The sequence below is a fragment of the Bos mutus genome, unplaced genomic scaffold, assembly GCF_027580195.1.
Source record: "Bos mutus isolate GX-2022 unplaced genomic scaffold, NWIPB_WYAK_1.1 CTG201, whole genome shotgun sequence".
In the NCBI taxonomy this organism is placed as follows: Eukaryota; Metazoa; Chordata; class Mammalia; order Artiodactyla; family Bovidae; genus Bos; species Bos mutus.
Genome location: NW_027219464.1, coordinates 276,513 through 293,187, shown reverse-complemented (window position 1 = coordinate 293,187; position 16,675 = coordinate 276,513). Strand labels below are relative to the sequence as shown.

Sequence of the window (16,675 nt, the reverse complement as noted above, 5' to 3'; positions counted from 1 at the left end):
TTAGTTTTAGAAAGTCTTGTAGGTTTTCATAGAACTGTTCAACCTCAGCTTCTTCATCATTACTGGTTGGAGAATAGACTTGAATTACTTTGATATTGAATGGTTTGCCTGAAAAAGAACAGAGATCATTTTGTCATTTTTGAGATTGCATCCAAGTACTGCATTTCAGACTCTTTTGATGACTATGGGGGCTACTTCATTTCTTCTAAGAGATTCTTCCCCACAGTAGTAGATATAATGGTCATCTGAGTTAAATTCACCTATTCCAGTCCATTTTAGTTCACTGATTCCTAAAATGTCGATGTTAACTCTTGCCATCTCCTCTTTGAACACTTCTAATTTGCCTTGATTCATGGACCTAACACTCCACGTGTCCAGCTATCCAAGTACTATTTACTAAAGAGACTGTCTTCTCCACTGTATATTCCTGACAACCCTTTCATAGATTCATTGAACAAAGGTGTTTGGATACCCATGTTTTAAAACTTTACTTTTTATTCCTCAACTTCAGAATGAGTAGTTATGTTCTCTTATGTTACACTTTAGTAAAATTATACATTCAGAGCATCTGAGTTGGACAAGTTACAGAAGATATAAATTATTATGTGGATGTGACAGATTCTGTTATTCTTGGGCTCTTTTGAGAGAGCTGCCCCTAGCAATGATCTACAGGAGTAAACAAAAGAGTAACAGGAAAATGGACTTTATGAGACTTAATAAATATTTCTAATTAATTACAAAGAATGGAATTAACTATAATACCTAGATGTGGAAAAGCAACCTGTGTCTTATTTAGAGTTTCAGCATATTCTCTTAAAGATGCATTCACTTTAAATGAAGAAAAAAATACTACTTAACATCAGAACTTTTTAAGAGTTATATCACTTTAGCAAATTGTTTCAGACACTCCCTCCCCCACCCCAAAAAAATAATTAACCAAAGTCACTAATAAGTAGAAAGGGAGAGTTACAAGCCCCATCCTCTCTCTTTCAGTTTACAATTAGCAGGTCTATTATGCTTACTACAGAATTGTGGCCTGGAGAATCCCATGGACTATATAGTCCATGGGGTTCCAAAGAGTCAGACTCGACTGAATGACTTTCACTTCACTTCCTTGTGTTTAGTCAGTAAGCAGAGACCTATTATCCTTAGTCTCTTGATGTCTGACTCTTTGTGACTCCATAGACTGTAGCTGGCCAGGCTCCCCTGTCCATGGGATTTTCCAGGCAAGAACACTGGAATGGGTTGCCATGCCATCCTCCAGGAGATCCTCCCAATGCAGGATTGAAGCCAGGTTTCCCACAACAGATGGATTCTTTACCATCTGAGCCACCAGGGGAGCCCATGAACACTAGAGTGAGTAGCCTACCTTTCTCCAGGGGAACTTCCCCACCCAGGAATTGAACCGGCGTGTCCTGCTTTGCAGGTGGATTATTTAGCAGCTGAGCTACCCAGGTAGCCCAGAAGACGTATTAATGAGCAATAAAAGGGGTGGAAGGAAGGAAGCTTAAGAAAGAAAGAAAAAGGAGCAGAGAAAAATAACTTGTGAAAACAGGTTCAGGTCCTAGGCAGTTCAGATTGGGCTGCCTCCATGTGCTGTGTGGTCCATGATCACTAGAATTACAAGCTCAATTTCTTAACTGCTTCTTTGATCTTATCCAAGGAGAACTAAAATGGACTGGAATGGGTGAATTTAACTCAGATAACCATTATATCCACTACTGTGGGCAGGAATCCCTTAGAAGAAATGGAGTAGCCATCAGGGTCAACAAAAGAGTCCGAAATGCAGTACTTGGATGCAATCTCAAAAACAACAGAATGATCTCTGTTCATTTCCAAGGCAAACCATTCAATATCACAGTAATCCAAGCCTATGTCCCAACCAGTAATGTTGAAGAAGCTGAAATTGAACTGTTCTATGAAGACCTACAAGACCTTTTAGAACTAACACCCAAAAAAGATGTCCTTTTCATTATAGGGGACTAGAATGCAAAAGTAGGAAGTCAAGAAACACCTGGAGTAACAGGCAGATTTGGCCTTTGAATACAGAATGAGGCAAGGCAAAGGCTAATAGAGTTTTGCCAAGAGAATGCACTGGTCATAGCAAACACCCTCTTCTAACAACATAAGAGAAGATTCTACACATGGACATCACCATATGGTCAACATTGAAACCAGGTTGATTATATTCTTTGCAGCCAAAGATGGAGAAGCTCTATACAGTCAGCAAAAACAAGACCAAGAGCTGACTGTGGCTCAGATCATGAACTCCTTATTGCCAAATTCAGACTTAAACTGAAGAAAGTAGGGAAAACCACGAGACCATTCAGTTCAGTCGCTCAGTCGTGTCCGACTTTTTGCGACCCCATGAATCGGAGCACACCAGGCCCCCCTGTCCATGACCATCTCCCGGAGTTCACTCAGACTCATGTCCATCAAGTCAGTGATGCCATCCAGCCATCTCATCCTCTGTCGTCCCCTTCTCTTCCTGCCCCCAATCCCTCCCAGCATCAGAGTCTTTTCCAATGAGTCTAGTCTTCACATTAGGTGGCAAAAGTATTGAAGTTTCAGCTTTAGCATCATGCCTTCCAAAGAAATCCCAAGGCTGACCTCCTTCAGAATGGACTGGTTGGATCTCCTTGCAGTCCAAGGGACTCCCAAGAGTCTTCTCCAACACCACAATTCAAAAGCATCAATTCTTCAGTGCTCAGCTTTCTTCACAGTCCAACTCTCACATCCATACATGACCAGTGGAAAAACCATAGCCTTGACTAGATGGACATTTGTTGGCAAATAATGTCTCTGCTTTTGACTATGCTATCTAGGTTAGTCATAACTTTTCTTCCAAGGAGTAAGCCTCTTTTAATTTCATGGCTGCAGTCACCATCTGCAGTGATTTTGAAGCCCCCCAAAATGAAGTCTGTCACTGTTTCCACTGTTTCCCCATCTATTTCCCATGAAGTGATGGGACAAATGCCATGATCTTCATCTTCTGAATGTTGAGCTTTAAGCCAACCTTTTCACTCTCCTCTTTCACCTTCATCAAGAGGCATTTTAGTTCCTCTTCACTTTCTGCCATAAGGGTGGTGTCATCTGCATTCAGGTATGACCTAAATCAAATCCCTTATGATTATACAGTGGAAGTGAGAAATAGATTTAAGGGACTAGATCTTATAGATAGAGTGCCTGATGAACTATGGACAGAGGTTCGTGACATTGTACAAGAGACAGGGATCAAGACCATCCCCATGTAAAAGAAATGCAAAAAAGCAAAATGGCTGCCTGGGAAGGCCTTACAAATAGCTGTGAAAAGAAGAGAAGTGAAAAGCAAAGGAGAAAAGGAAAGATATAAGCATCTGAATGTAGAGTTCCAAAGAATAGCAAGGAGAGATAAGAAAGCCTTCCTCAGTCATCAGTGCAAAGAAATAGAGGAAAACAACAAAATGGGAAAGACTAGAGATCTCTTCAAGAAAATTAGAGATACCAAGGGAACATCTCATGCAAAGATGGGCTCGATAAAGGCCAGAAATGGTATGGACCTAACAGAAGCAGAAGATATTAAGAAAAGTGGCAAGAATACACAGAAGAACTGTACAAAAAAGATCTTCGTGTCCAAGATAATCGCGATGGTGTGATCACTCACCTAGAGCCAGACATCCTGGAATGTGAAGTCAAGTGGGCCTTGGAAACCATCACTATGAACAAAGCTAGTGGAGGTGATGGAATTCCAGTTGAGCTATTTCAAATCCTGAAAGATGATGCTGTGAAAGTGCTGCACTCAACATGCCAGCAAATTTGGAAAACTGAGCAGTGGCCATGGGACTGGAAAAGGTCAGTTTTCATTCCAATTCCAAAGAAAGGCAATGCCAAAGAATGCTCAAACTACCGCACAATTGCACTTATCTCACACACTAGTAAAGTAATGCTCAAAATTCTCCAAGCCAGGCTTCAGCAGTACATGAACTGTGAACTTCCGGATGTTTAAGCTGGTTTTAGAAAAGGCAGAGGAACCAGAGTTCAAATTGCCAACATCTGCTAGATCATTGAAAAAGCAAGAGAGTTCCAGAAAAACATCTATTTCTACTTTATTGACTATGCCAAAGCCTTTGACTGCATGGATCACAATAAACTGTGGAAAATTCTGAAAGAGATGGGAATACCAGACCACCTGACCTGCCTCTTGAGAAACCTGTATGCAGGTCAGGAAGCAACAGTTAGAACTGAACATGGAACAACAGACTGGTTCCAAATAGGAAAAGGAGTACATCAAGGTTGTATATTGTCACCCTGTTTATTTAACTTATATGCAGAGTACATCGTGAGAAACGCTGGGCTGGAAGAAGCACAAGCTGGAATCAAGATTACCGGGAGAAATATCAGTAGCCTCAGACATGCAGATGACACCACCCTTATGGCAGAAAGTGAAGAGGAACTAAAAAGCCTCTTGATGAAAGTGAAAGAGGAGAGTGAAAAAGTTAGCTTAAAGCTCAACACTCAGAAAATGAAGATCATGGCATCTGGTCCCATCACTTCATGGCAAACAGATGGGGAAACAGTGGAAATAGTGTCAGACTTTTGGGGCTCCAAAGTCACTGCAGATGGTGATTGCAGCCATGAAATTAAAAGACACTTACTCCTTGGAAGGAAAGTTATGACCAACCTAGATAGCATATTCAAAAGCAGAGATATTATTTGCCAACAATGTCCGTCTAGTCAAGGCTATGTTTTTTCCAGTGGTCATGTATGGATGTGAGAGTTGGACTGTGAAGAAAGCTGAGCACCAAAGAATTGGTGCTTTTGAACTATGGTGTTGGAGAAGACTCTTGAGAGTCCCTGGACTGCAAGGAGATCCAACCAGTCCATCCTAAAGGAGATCAGTCCTGGGTGTTCATTGGAAGGACTGATGTTAAAGCTGAAACTTCAATACTTTGGCCACCTCGTGTGAAGAGCTGACTCATTGGAAAAGACTCTGATGCTGGGAGGGATTGGGGGCAGGAGGAGAAGGGGACGACAGAGGATGAGATGGCTGGATGGCATCACCGACTCAATGGACATGATTTTGTTTAAACTCTGAGAACTGGTAATGGACAGGGAGGTCTGGCATGCTGCTATTCATGGGGTCACAAAGAGTTGGACATGACTGACCGACTGAACTGAACTGAAGGAGAAAATTGGATTTCTAGAGTTCATTTTTATGCAGAGCAATTCTACTAAAGCTGCTATGTAGCAGCTCCTTTTGCCATCCTTTCACTCTCAGAATAATAAACTACAACCACAGCCAACTTCAATAAACATCTTAATCTCTCAGACAAAGGATTCAGCCCTTCTTAGCCACTGACAGTATTCCAGAACCCTAAAGAAATTCCAGAAGCATCATCTTTTTTTCCCCCAAATTTTGCTCAGATTCTGTCAAACCAACTTGACAATTTGCTGTCAGGTCACTGTCATCTGGTTTGTCTGATATCAACCTGCTTTTTAGATAAATTGCCTTTGATTTTCTTGAATCTAGATATTTGGCAACTCTGTGTATCTGTATAAATATACCTCAAAGCTCAGAGTCTGACAGCTAAAAGTGCTAACTAATGATAACAATCCCAAATGCCCTAGGAAGAATATAAGATGCTACATACTGCTGAGTGCCAGTAATCATAGTGTAAAATTTTCATTTTCTTCCTTTCCTATAACCTTATAATAATAAAAGATCAGGTTAGACCTTTGTCTGCCTAGTAAAACAGGGTAATCAAACCATTTAAACACCAGCCAGTTCTAACACCCAAATAAATTCTCCCTACTCTCCTGTCCTGCCTGTTTTTGAAATATTGTCCAGGTTATAATATGTTACTGTGAAACATTTGGTGCTCATGGTAAAGAATCCACCTGCCAATGCAGGACCCAATCCATGGGTAGAAAAGATCCCTTGGAGAAGGAAGTGGCAATCCACTCAATATTCTTGCCTGGAGAATCCCATGGACTGAGGAGCCTGGCGGGCTACAGTCCATAGAGTTGCAAAGAGTTGAACATGACTGAAATGACTTAACACAGAGACACATATACATAATATGTTACTGTAAAACATTGGTGCTAATTGGTTTCTTTCTGATGATTAACAGGTTTTGGATTTAGGGAGATGGAAAGAATGTAGCCAGCCATATGATTTGCTGCAAAATAAATATAGCCTGTTTTACAACATGGTGCAAAACCTGGGCAAGGCAGAGGCCTCTGCCCTCATTGAAAGGGCAAAACAGGTGAGTCTGCTGCCTGACTTTGTAATTAGTTTGTCTCCAGCTTCATTCTTCAAAATCTCCACCTGGGATCTCTGTGCCCTTTCCAATCATAAACCTCCAGAGACTAAGCTTCATGACTGGGTCTTAACAGGACGTGGTGGGCAAGTCTGCTGAGAATATGCACTAGTGGTGGGGGTGCGGGGTAGTATGAGTGTGCTTTTCTATGCACACACACACCTGCACTCAAGACAGATTTCAGATAGGACTTACCACACTTGGACCCTAGACTCACATTCCATTAGCGCACAGAACACTCTCATTTTGCAGACGCTTGGCGTTTCATTCTGATTGGTCCTCAGCACATTTGTGATGCAAGTGCTGTCAGGAACATTCATGAAATTTGATAGTTTAAGGAAAAAAAATTTGGAATATTTTGAGTCTATGAAGATTTACCAGGTAAGTTATAAGTTGCTTCTGTTTCTAAGCTGTAAAGAAAACTCCTACACAATACTGTCACTTAATCCCTAATTCTATATTGTTTAAAATTTTATTCAATTATCCCCTCCCCAACACTGCTGCCTTTACCTTCCAGAAGAAGGTAGATTGTCATCAGGATAAATCAGGAGTTCACAATACCTTAACACGGTACTCTGGATGGTGCTTGAAGATGAGGTGGGCGAAAGCACTAAGCGCTGCACATGGTGTGAGGAAGGCACTCAGTGAGCGACATTCACTCACGTGGTGTCTTTCTCACAAAGATGAGGTGGTAGTGTCTTGTACAGATGTGACAACTGAGGTCTAGTTTGAGGGATTTAGCGATTGTCATGTGGCCACCTGTAATTCATTCTGGAACAAGGTGGGATTGACACTGATGGGAAGATAGAGGGAGAGAGGGAAGGTGTGGTGTTCTTGCCACTTGAGATGCGTTGTTCAGGGTGGGATGAGTTATCTAGCTATATGTGATGAAGCTTCCTCACTGAAAATTTATCTCTGGGTATGAGATTATGGATGCATTTTACCTTCTTCATACTTTTCTGCCTTTCCCAGATTTTCATTTGTAAGTACAATAAAGTTACTTGTGTAATATTTAAAATATCTGTTAAAGAAAACATGCCTCAGTATCTATTTCTGTATGAAAGACTTACCTTAAAATGTGGCTTAAATTCCCTCTGTCACTGTTTCTTCTCAATCCTCCTTAGAAATGAGAAAATGCAGAGCAGTACCTTCCACTGTTCATGGGATAGGAGATAGCTTTTTGTAAGTACTGTATTGTATGCAAATGTTGAGAAACTGAACATGGAGCTCTGTATTTTTTTGTGCCTAAAATTCACAGAGTGCTTTCATCTACTAGCGTGTCTCCCAGTCAGAGTTTCCCTCCTGAGACCTGATAATCATTTATGATTCCCATATAACCTAGTCACAAATGAGTCAGGACTCTTACAAAACCTTTTGTTCTTTTGAACTTAGGCATTACACATCAAATACAGGTGTCCCCACCTATGTGTCTAATTGTTCATTTAAAAACTATATTATCCTTATATATGATCAAGATGTTAAGTAATGAGAAATTGATCTCAGAAGTTTAGATAAGTCCAGATAAGATAATAGGGTTCAACATCCTCACTTTAGAGGTGAGGAAACTAATTCCTCTTAGAAGAAATGTGGTCCTATGTATATAACTGGTGTTAAGCTAGTTTGCAGCAGATGCAGAATTAGAAATCTGTTCTTTAAGTATATGTTTTAGATAAAGTGTTACATAAAGAAGCAGACATCGGTCATACAGAAGCAGGTATAGGTCACAGAACTAGAAATCTTTTGATTCCTGATCTAGTAATCCTGCACCCACTCTAACAATATTAATGGTAAGTTACATTTGTGTGGTTCTATATAATTTATTTTACATAGCTCTCATGCATATGATTTCACTTAATCCTCATGACTGCCCTTTTTTATCCCATGTCATGGATGAAGAGATTGGGTCCAGGACTCACCCAAAGTCACAGAGCTGGTCCAGGGAGCACAGAGGGGGAATTTCTGGGGAGGCTGAATGTCGACCTAGGTACTGTGTTCTGTGCTGAGTCTGAGAACACTGCTCCTTTCACGTGGTAGCCAAGGTGGAGACGGTCACTCACATTCACAGGGTGACAGAACCTCACTCTTAGATTTCAGTCCTGCCACTGGCTCAGGCCACTGCTACAGAAAGAAATGCAGTTCTTGATGCTCATCCCATCTTGATATTATTTTTGCATACTTTGCATCCTTTTAGGATATACTGTCAGATTATCAGTTTTCTGAATTTGCAGGCATCAGTTATCAATGCCTTGTTCAGAGCTGTAACAGCAGGATGATTAGCCTATGTCACCAGGTTTTCACTCTAATAGAGCAGAATTCATTCATCTGAAGAGAAAACTCAACATCTGGGAGAAGGTGCTACCACATCACATTTTCTTGTACAAATAGTTCAGGTGAACTGATCACTGTCTGATTGACCCTGATCCATGAAATAGTAGAGAAAGTACCTTTTAGATTCATAAAGCTGAAGGGGGCATTAGTTTGCTAGGGCTGCCATACAAAGACCACAGAGCAGGTGACTCAAACAACAGAAGCGTATTTCCTTACATCCCTGGAGGCTGGAAGTTCGAGGTCAAGATGATGGTAGGGCTGGTTTCCTCTGAGGTCTCTCTCCTTGGCTTGGAGATCTGTCTTCTCTCTGTGTCTCACATGGTCTTCCCTCTGTTTGCCTGTGTCCTGATCTCTTCTTATAAAAACTCCAGTCTGTTAGATTAGGAGCCATCTATATGACTTCACTGTCACTTTATTGACTCTTTAAACACACTGTCTCCAAATACCATCACATTCTGAGGTATGGTGGTGTTTAGGACTTCAACATGTAAAATTGGAGGGGACACAGTTCAGCTCAAAGAATGAATGCCTGTCATCCATTCTGTTCTGTGATGAAGCAGATCTTATTGAGGTTTTCTGAAGTTTCTTTGTTCCCAGTGCACAACAGAGGCGTGATTTTTTTTTAATTCATGAAATCACCTAATACAGCCCAGATGTTATGAAATTCTCAGGATCCTAGCTCTAGGAGCCTGGCCCAGTATGAATCAATGGAGGAGGCACATAGCATCCACATGGCCTTGTGTCCCTGAGCCTCAGGTCCTCACCTGTGTGTAGAGCGGGGATTCCAGCCTGGCTGGCTTCTTCACATGTTTTATTACAGGGATCAGATGAGAGAGCAGATGCTTAAGGGCTTTGAGAATATAGACCATTTTACAGTATTAAAGTGGGATCATATTTTAAAAGGCTGTAGACAGAAGACTTGCCTTCCAATAATAAAAAATATACCCATAGTTCTAAGTTGCTTTAGAGACTCTAAATCAAGGGTCCCCAACTCCTGGGCCAAACTGATTTGGTCCGTGGCTGTTAGGGACTGGGCTGCACAGCAGGAGGTGAGTGGTGTGCAAAGGAGCAAAGCTTCATCTGCTGCTCCCCATCGCTCACATTATACCTGAATCTCCTCTTTCTCGCCCTATCTGTGCAAACATTGTCTTCCATGAAACTGGGTCCCTGGTGCCAAAAAGTTGGGGACCACTGCTCTAAATAATCAAAATGTATTTATAATCATATATTTTAAAACACATGGTATATCTAATGCTATAAAATCTTAAAACTTTTAAAAATACTTTTTAAAAATTTATGAACAGCAAAAGAGACACTGATGTATAGAACAGTCTTATGGACTCTGTGGGAGAGGGAGAGTGTGGGAAGATTTGGGAGAATGGCATTGAAACATGTAAAATATCATGTAAGAAACAAGTTGCCAGTCCAGGTTCGATGCACAATACTGGATGCTTGGGGCTAGTGCACTGGGACGACCCAGAGGGATGGTATGGGGAGGGAGGAGGGAGGAGGGTTCAGGATGGGGAACACATGTATACCTGTGGTGGATTCATTTTGATATTTGGCAAAACTAATACAATTATGTAAAGTTTAAAAATAAAATAAAATTAGAAAAAAAAAATTTATGAACAAAAAGTAAATCACTCTCCACTCCTGTCATCACACAGCTCCCCCCCAAGGTGGAGCCCCAGCAGCACTGTTGACTGTTCTGTTGAGATGGTCTGTGTATCAGGAAGAACTTGTGAATATGCGGTCTTCCTGTTTTTAAGCACAAATGATAGCTCTTCTTTCGTTTTTTCACTTAATATCTATCTTGGGTTACATCAATGCATATAGTTATTTTTTAATGGCTACATAGTATTATGCTTTCTCCATTTCTTATTTCTATTTTTGATGATTATCAATCAGAGTTTATAAAATATAGGGGTTACAACCTGATATTAACATCCAAATTTGTTGTGTTCATTTTATGTGGGAAAATGAGAAACCCTTGAGCAGATGCTATTAATAGATTTCCCAGCCTCTTTTTCACTTTGTTTTGATTTATCTCCAGGATTTGAGTCAGTAAAATGATTTTACTTATCAATTTACTCTAGTGATAAAGCATATTTGTTAATGAGAATGATCAGAACTCAAGTGTATCTACAGGTTGTTTGTCATTAAGTCCAGCCCCAGTGAAAGTTCTAATGGGGCTACTTCCTCCATAGAATAAATACACCCCTGGTTTTTCCAATTGTGCCTCCAGTAGTGATATGACTGCTCCACATGAAGAAATGGACCTATAAATGTGTTGCCTTAGAAGGACTTTAAAACTCTTAAACATGTGGTTTTTGTCTTTTTATCCCCTCAGGTGCACTTTGAAAGGAAATAACCAGATATCACTCACCGTGACCGTGTGGTTATGAATGTTATGAATGTCCAGTGGACAGCCCTCAGCCTTAACAATGTTTGAGTCAACGTTGTGATTGTACCATGAGTTCATGTCTATTCCAAAGGCATTTTTCTAATAGATTTTTGTACTGCATAAGTTATATTTTACTTTTTTACACCAGCAACAAATATTCACATAAGATGTTAATCTGTAATTTTTTCTTCAACTTCACTCAGTGATTTCAAGCTCTTGCAAAAGGACTTATTATGTTTATTTATATGTTATACTGTTTTCTTTTATCTAAATCAAAGATGCAGGCCACCAAAAAAAGCTGTCTCCCAGGTTTTTTGTCTTGAGGGACTCTGAAGCCACATTTTCTAAGATTTGAGACAAAGTTGTTACAGATTTTTTTTTTTTCTTTTACTGTTCACAGAATTACATATTACTTTCCAATTATATCAGGGATTCTTGAAGACTGTGAAGTTGCCATTTTGTGTCACCACTTCCTTTACTAGAACTACAATCTGTTTTTCCACTCAGAGATCTCTGGTTAAAATACTACAGAGAAAACTAATAGGAAAAACATACAACACAAGTAGTTTAAGTAACATTATAGGAGAGAGAGGTGTTGTCCTCCAAAAAATACAGGACAATATTGTACGTTCATCTCCTGTGTCTCCTGCATCGAAGGCAGATTCTTTACAGTTGAGCCATTGGGGAAGCCCTCTAAAAGAGAAAGAAGAGAAAATATGCTTTCTCAAAGTAGGAATCTGTCCAGGGATTTGCTAATGAAGGACAGACATGTTCTAGACTGTCTTGTAGATAGAGGATTTTATATTTTTACAATTTAAAAAATTGTAGTAAAATATATATAACATAAAATCTACCATGTAACCATTTTTAATCATACAGTTCAGTGACATTAATCACATTTACAAGGTTGTGAAACCATAATTCTCTGGGTAACTTTTGGTAATTATATTCTTCCTATTCAGTGTGTTATTTCTGCAGAGTCATTTTGGTAAGTTTCATTTTTCTAGAAGTAGATCTGTTTCCTGTGAGTTTTGAGCTTGATTGGAATAAATGTATTCACAAAATCTTATATATTTAATCTCTGCAGCATCTCTGTGTTCTTTTGGCCTTTTAATTTTCTTTGAGCCTTCACTATTTTATGAATAATCTTGAATAACTCTTCCTGTTTTTTTAATTTAATTTTATTTATTTTTTTTAATTAATTTTATTTTATTTTTAAACTTTACATAATTGTATTAGTTTTGCCAAATATCAAAATGAATCCACCACAGGTATACATGTGTTCCCCATCCTGAACCCTCCTCCCTCCTCCCTCCCCATACCATCCCTCTGGGTCGTCCCAGTGCACCAGCCCCAAGCATCCAGTATCGTGCATTGAACCTGGACTGGCATCTCGTTTCATACATGATATTTTACATGTTTCAATACCAGTCTCCCAAATCTTCCCACCCTCTCCCTCTCCCACAGAGTCCATAAGACTGTTCTATACATCATCCTGGGCCATAAAGCTAGCCTTGGTAAATTCAAAAAAATAGAAATCATTCCAGGCATCTTTTCTGACCACAATGCAGTAAGATTAGATCTCAATTACAGGAGAAAAACTATTAAAAATTCCAACATATGGAGGCTGAACAACACACTGCTGAATAACCAACAAATCACAGAAGAAATCAAAAAAGAAATCAAAATTTGCATAGAAACGAATGAAAATGAAAACACAACAACCCAAAACCTGTGGGACACAGTAAAAGCAGTCCTAAGGGGAAAGTTCATAGCAATACAGGCACACCTCAAGAAACAAGAAAAAGTCAAATAAATAACCTAACTCTACACCTAAAGCAACTAGAAAAGGAAGAAATGAAGAACCCCAGGGTTAGTAGAAGGAAAGAAATCTTAAAAATTAGAGCAGAAATAAATGCAAAAGAAACAGAAGAGACCATAGCAAAAATCAACAAAGCCAAAAGCTGGTTCTTTGAAAGGATAAATAAAATTGACAAACCATTAGCCAGACTCATCAAGAAACAAAGGGAGAAAAATCAAATCAATAAAATTAGAAACGAAAATGGAGAGATCACAACAGACAACACAGAAATACAAAGAATCATAAGAGACTATTATCAACAATTATATGCCAATAAAATGGAAAACTTGGAAGAAACGGACAAATTCTTGGAAAAGTACAACTTTCCAAAACTGGACCAGGAAGAAATAGAAAATCTTAACAGACCCATCACAAGCACGGAAATTGAAACTGTAATCAAAAATCTTCCAGCAAACAAAAGCCCAGGTCCAGACGGCTTCACAGCTGAATTCTACCAAAAATTTAATTTAATTTTATTTTTAAACTACATAACTGTATTAAGTCAACTTTTGCTTGATTGATGCTGTTTTTCTTTTTAGTTCATCATATTCTTTCTTTTCTTCAACTTTTCCTTTACTTTGAGATTTTTTTCTCTAAATTCTTAAATTGGAAACAGATTAATAATGTAATTATTTTTCTAATAAGTATATAAAGCTGACATTTTTTATGAGATCCACTTTAGCTATAACCTACAAGTTTTGATACTTACAAAACTTTGGTAGAAAAATTTTGTTACTTACAATCAATATTCAATGTATTATGTATTTTCTAATTTAATTCATTAACCATGTCTTTTACCCATGAGTTATTCATAAGTATAGTGTTCTCTAAATTTCAAATGCCAATGGATTTTTTCTATTAGATTGAATATGTGGGCCTGCTAACATTCAACCTATTTTAAAGCTATAAAATGACACTTTCATGTGTTTCAACGTATCAGTTTTCCTTTGTTATTGATATATAACAATTTCATTTTGGTCAGGCAACATTAGATTGTGGATTTTAAACCAAGGGTAACCATATTCACACAAAAAGTCCTTGTTTCCACCATTTTGTATTTTATTTGGGGGTTTTAAAATGTTATAAGGACATGTGTAACCAGTAATTTTCAAATAAAAATCCTCCCTGAGTACTGGAATGTTTTCTGATACATGTTGCAGGCTGGTTGTCTGGGATGCAGACTCGGATGGAGTTTAGTGCTGGGATGTGTATCAGGGGTGCCCTTCGGATCAACACTGGAATCAGGAGGGAAGAAACAAGGTAGGGCAGAGGGAAGGATCAAGCTGGATCACTGGCCAGAAAACCTGAGCTGACCCCATGGGAGTTTGGAGTGAAGATGGCCCTCCAGGTTTGTCCTGACACGTCCACTGGCCAGGCTGTCATACCTCTACCTGGATGGGTCATGGCATCCAGGCTGCCCCCAGAGGGGCTGGTGGTTTAAGGTCACCCACTGGCAGCACTTCCAGCAGCTGGACAGCGAGTCCTTGAAGGGAGGTCTGGACAACATGTCTTCATGTGCTCCCACGGCATGTATCACAGCTCCAGAGGTAGGTGATGAAGATGTACTGTGAGGGAAACGCTTGATGACTGATATGTAAGTCAAAATGATGACTCAGTGATTCTTGTCACTACACTCTGTTCTAAAAAATAGAGGACAAGGTCCATGTAGGTGAGAAATCTCATTTTCTAGGGTCAGGCCAGTTGTTACCTCTTCTAGGAAATCACCTTAAGCTCAGTCATCATCCTAGGTAACTCGTATGTAGGACCCTGAGCACCTCTCATCTGTTAAACTGACCCATACTTGGTTAGTGTCCTATTGTCTGGTATGGTGATTTTTAAGCAAATGGCCCTGTTCTTTCCATTTTACACAGGTATGTAAACTATGTAGTCTCCCCAGACTATGAGTATTCATACATGGTCTGTTTTCTCACTAAACCAAGAGAGAAAAATATATGGAACTGTGCCCTATTCAGTTTTTAATTACATCTTCCAGCACAGTGTCTGTCACATAGGAGGTGCTCAGTTAAATGTTTGCTGAATGAATAAATGATGACTGAAAACAAGCCTTCCTTGTCAACTTTATAATTTTGAAATTCTAAGAGGTAACTTAGGATAACAGACAGCCCTGGTTTTGGAGTCAGTCACACTCACCTGCAGTTCTTTCTCTGCAACTCAATAGCAGTGTGGGTGTCCAAAGAATGTACTGTCCAGAGTGGGACACTTGAGAGTCAAGTTAAAGCGATAACCTGCCAAGATGCCAGGGAAATAAACTAGCACCATCCTTGAAAAAATGGACTATAAACACCCTACAGCCATGTAGCCTTAGTTACATGCCCAAGCAAGTATCTTAATCTCTGAATCTCTGAGTCTCAGCTTCTTCATTTGGAAGATGGATATTATTCCTGAGCTTGGAGTTCTTTGGTTGGGATGATGGATGGACCAAGAGCATCCAGAGACACAGGGTGGAATCACTGACCTTGGTGATTCCTAATCACTGGGAGAGGAGAACAAGATGAGTGTGGATGAAGGAGGTTTGTAGACTGTAGAAGGTGTATTTGAGGAGGTCCTCATCTGATGGCCTAAACCAAGCTGTTCTTCCTTCACTTGTAGTTAAAATGACATAAGCCCACAGGGAGGAGCACAAGCTCTGGAGTCAGCCTTCCAGGCACAAATACTGGCTCTAGGCATTGCTGACTGGGTTTGGATACGAATTCTGCTTCTGTTAATCATGAGCTCTTAAGGTTGGGAAGTCCACTGTGCTTCAGTGTCTTTGTCTGAAAGTCGACATGGGGATAGCATGGTTCACAGAGGATTGCTGTGAAGATTAACTATGACGGAGACGCTCACTGTGTGGTCTGTGCACTAGTGCCAGTCCATGAACTGTTTGTAACCAGGTTAGAAGTAAGTACAGGAAATTCAAGAAAGCTGGAAACTCAGAGCCATCAGCTATTGCAATGGCATCCACACTTAGGATGGGTGGGATCCTGAACAGTCCAGAGACCAAGTGTGAGTGTTGCACGTGCAGGGGGAGGTGCACACTAGCTGTGCACAGTGAATCAGTGATTAGGTGGCATTGGCTGAAAATGTAAAATTAAGTAAACCTGATTCTCAAACCCAGACGGGTGAGAAACTCTACTTTTGAACACTGCTAGATGTGTGATTAGCTGTCAGTACTACCCTCTCCAGCACTACCCTCTTTCTGAATTGTTACCATCATATTTATGTGTAAAATTAGACCATATGGACTTTCAAAAGGCCCTACTATACATTATCAATATTTTTAATAGCATTAAAAAGTTAGAAATAATTAAATACCTGTTCAAGTTTAGAGGGTTTTTTCCCAAGTATAAAAACAATACTGTGCATATATTTATACCAATTCTATTCTTGAATCAGTAGCATGGTCCTAATGAAGAAGGTACCTGGAAACACAGCACAGTTGTGTTTTAAACCCTTCATAATTTTTTGTTTAAGCACAAAGTTTTATGTGTAAGCTGTTAATTTTCCTTTAAAAACAAAGAATATGGATTAACTGAACTTTTGCTTTTTAAACCTAATGTTCTAAGGAATTTTTTTTTTCCAAAAATCAAAACAACAATGTGTGTTGAAAGCTGGGAGAAAGATATATTTGAATTTAGAACTGAAAAAAATAACATTACCAGAAGGAATAACATGCCCCAGCCCTATGAAACCTCCATCTATAGTCCAGGCCCATCTGACTTGCTTTAGGAGTCAAATAGGGATTGTGTGATTTTTTTAAGAACCAAAGTTAAGACTTAGACA

General features: G+C 39.5%; 1 protein-coding gene across 3 annotated transcripts in view; it reads left to right on the top strand.

Annotated features, from left to right (window-relative positions):
* LOC102288035 (ATP-binding cassette sub-family C member 4-like) overlaps positions 1-14,239 on the top strand; it is a 146,271-nt gene extending 132,032 nt beyond the window's left edge. The window contains exons 27-29 of one of the 3 annotated variants that reach the window (XR_011463454.1): positions 6,111-6,245; positions 7,424-7,481; positions 10,978-14,239. Coding sequence is in view for 2 of the 3 variants with exons in the window: in XM_070366750.1 (XP_070222851.1) it covers positions 6,111-6,245; positions 10,978-10,998 (156 nt within the window). In the remaining variant the exon portion in view is untranslated. The remainder of the gene's footprint in view (positions 1-6,110; positions 6,246-7,423; positions 7,482-10,977) is intronic. The other 2 variants (XM_070366750.1, XM_070366752.1) reach the window with 2 other exon arrangements.
* Positions 14,240-16,675: the final 2,436 nt, after the last annotated feature.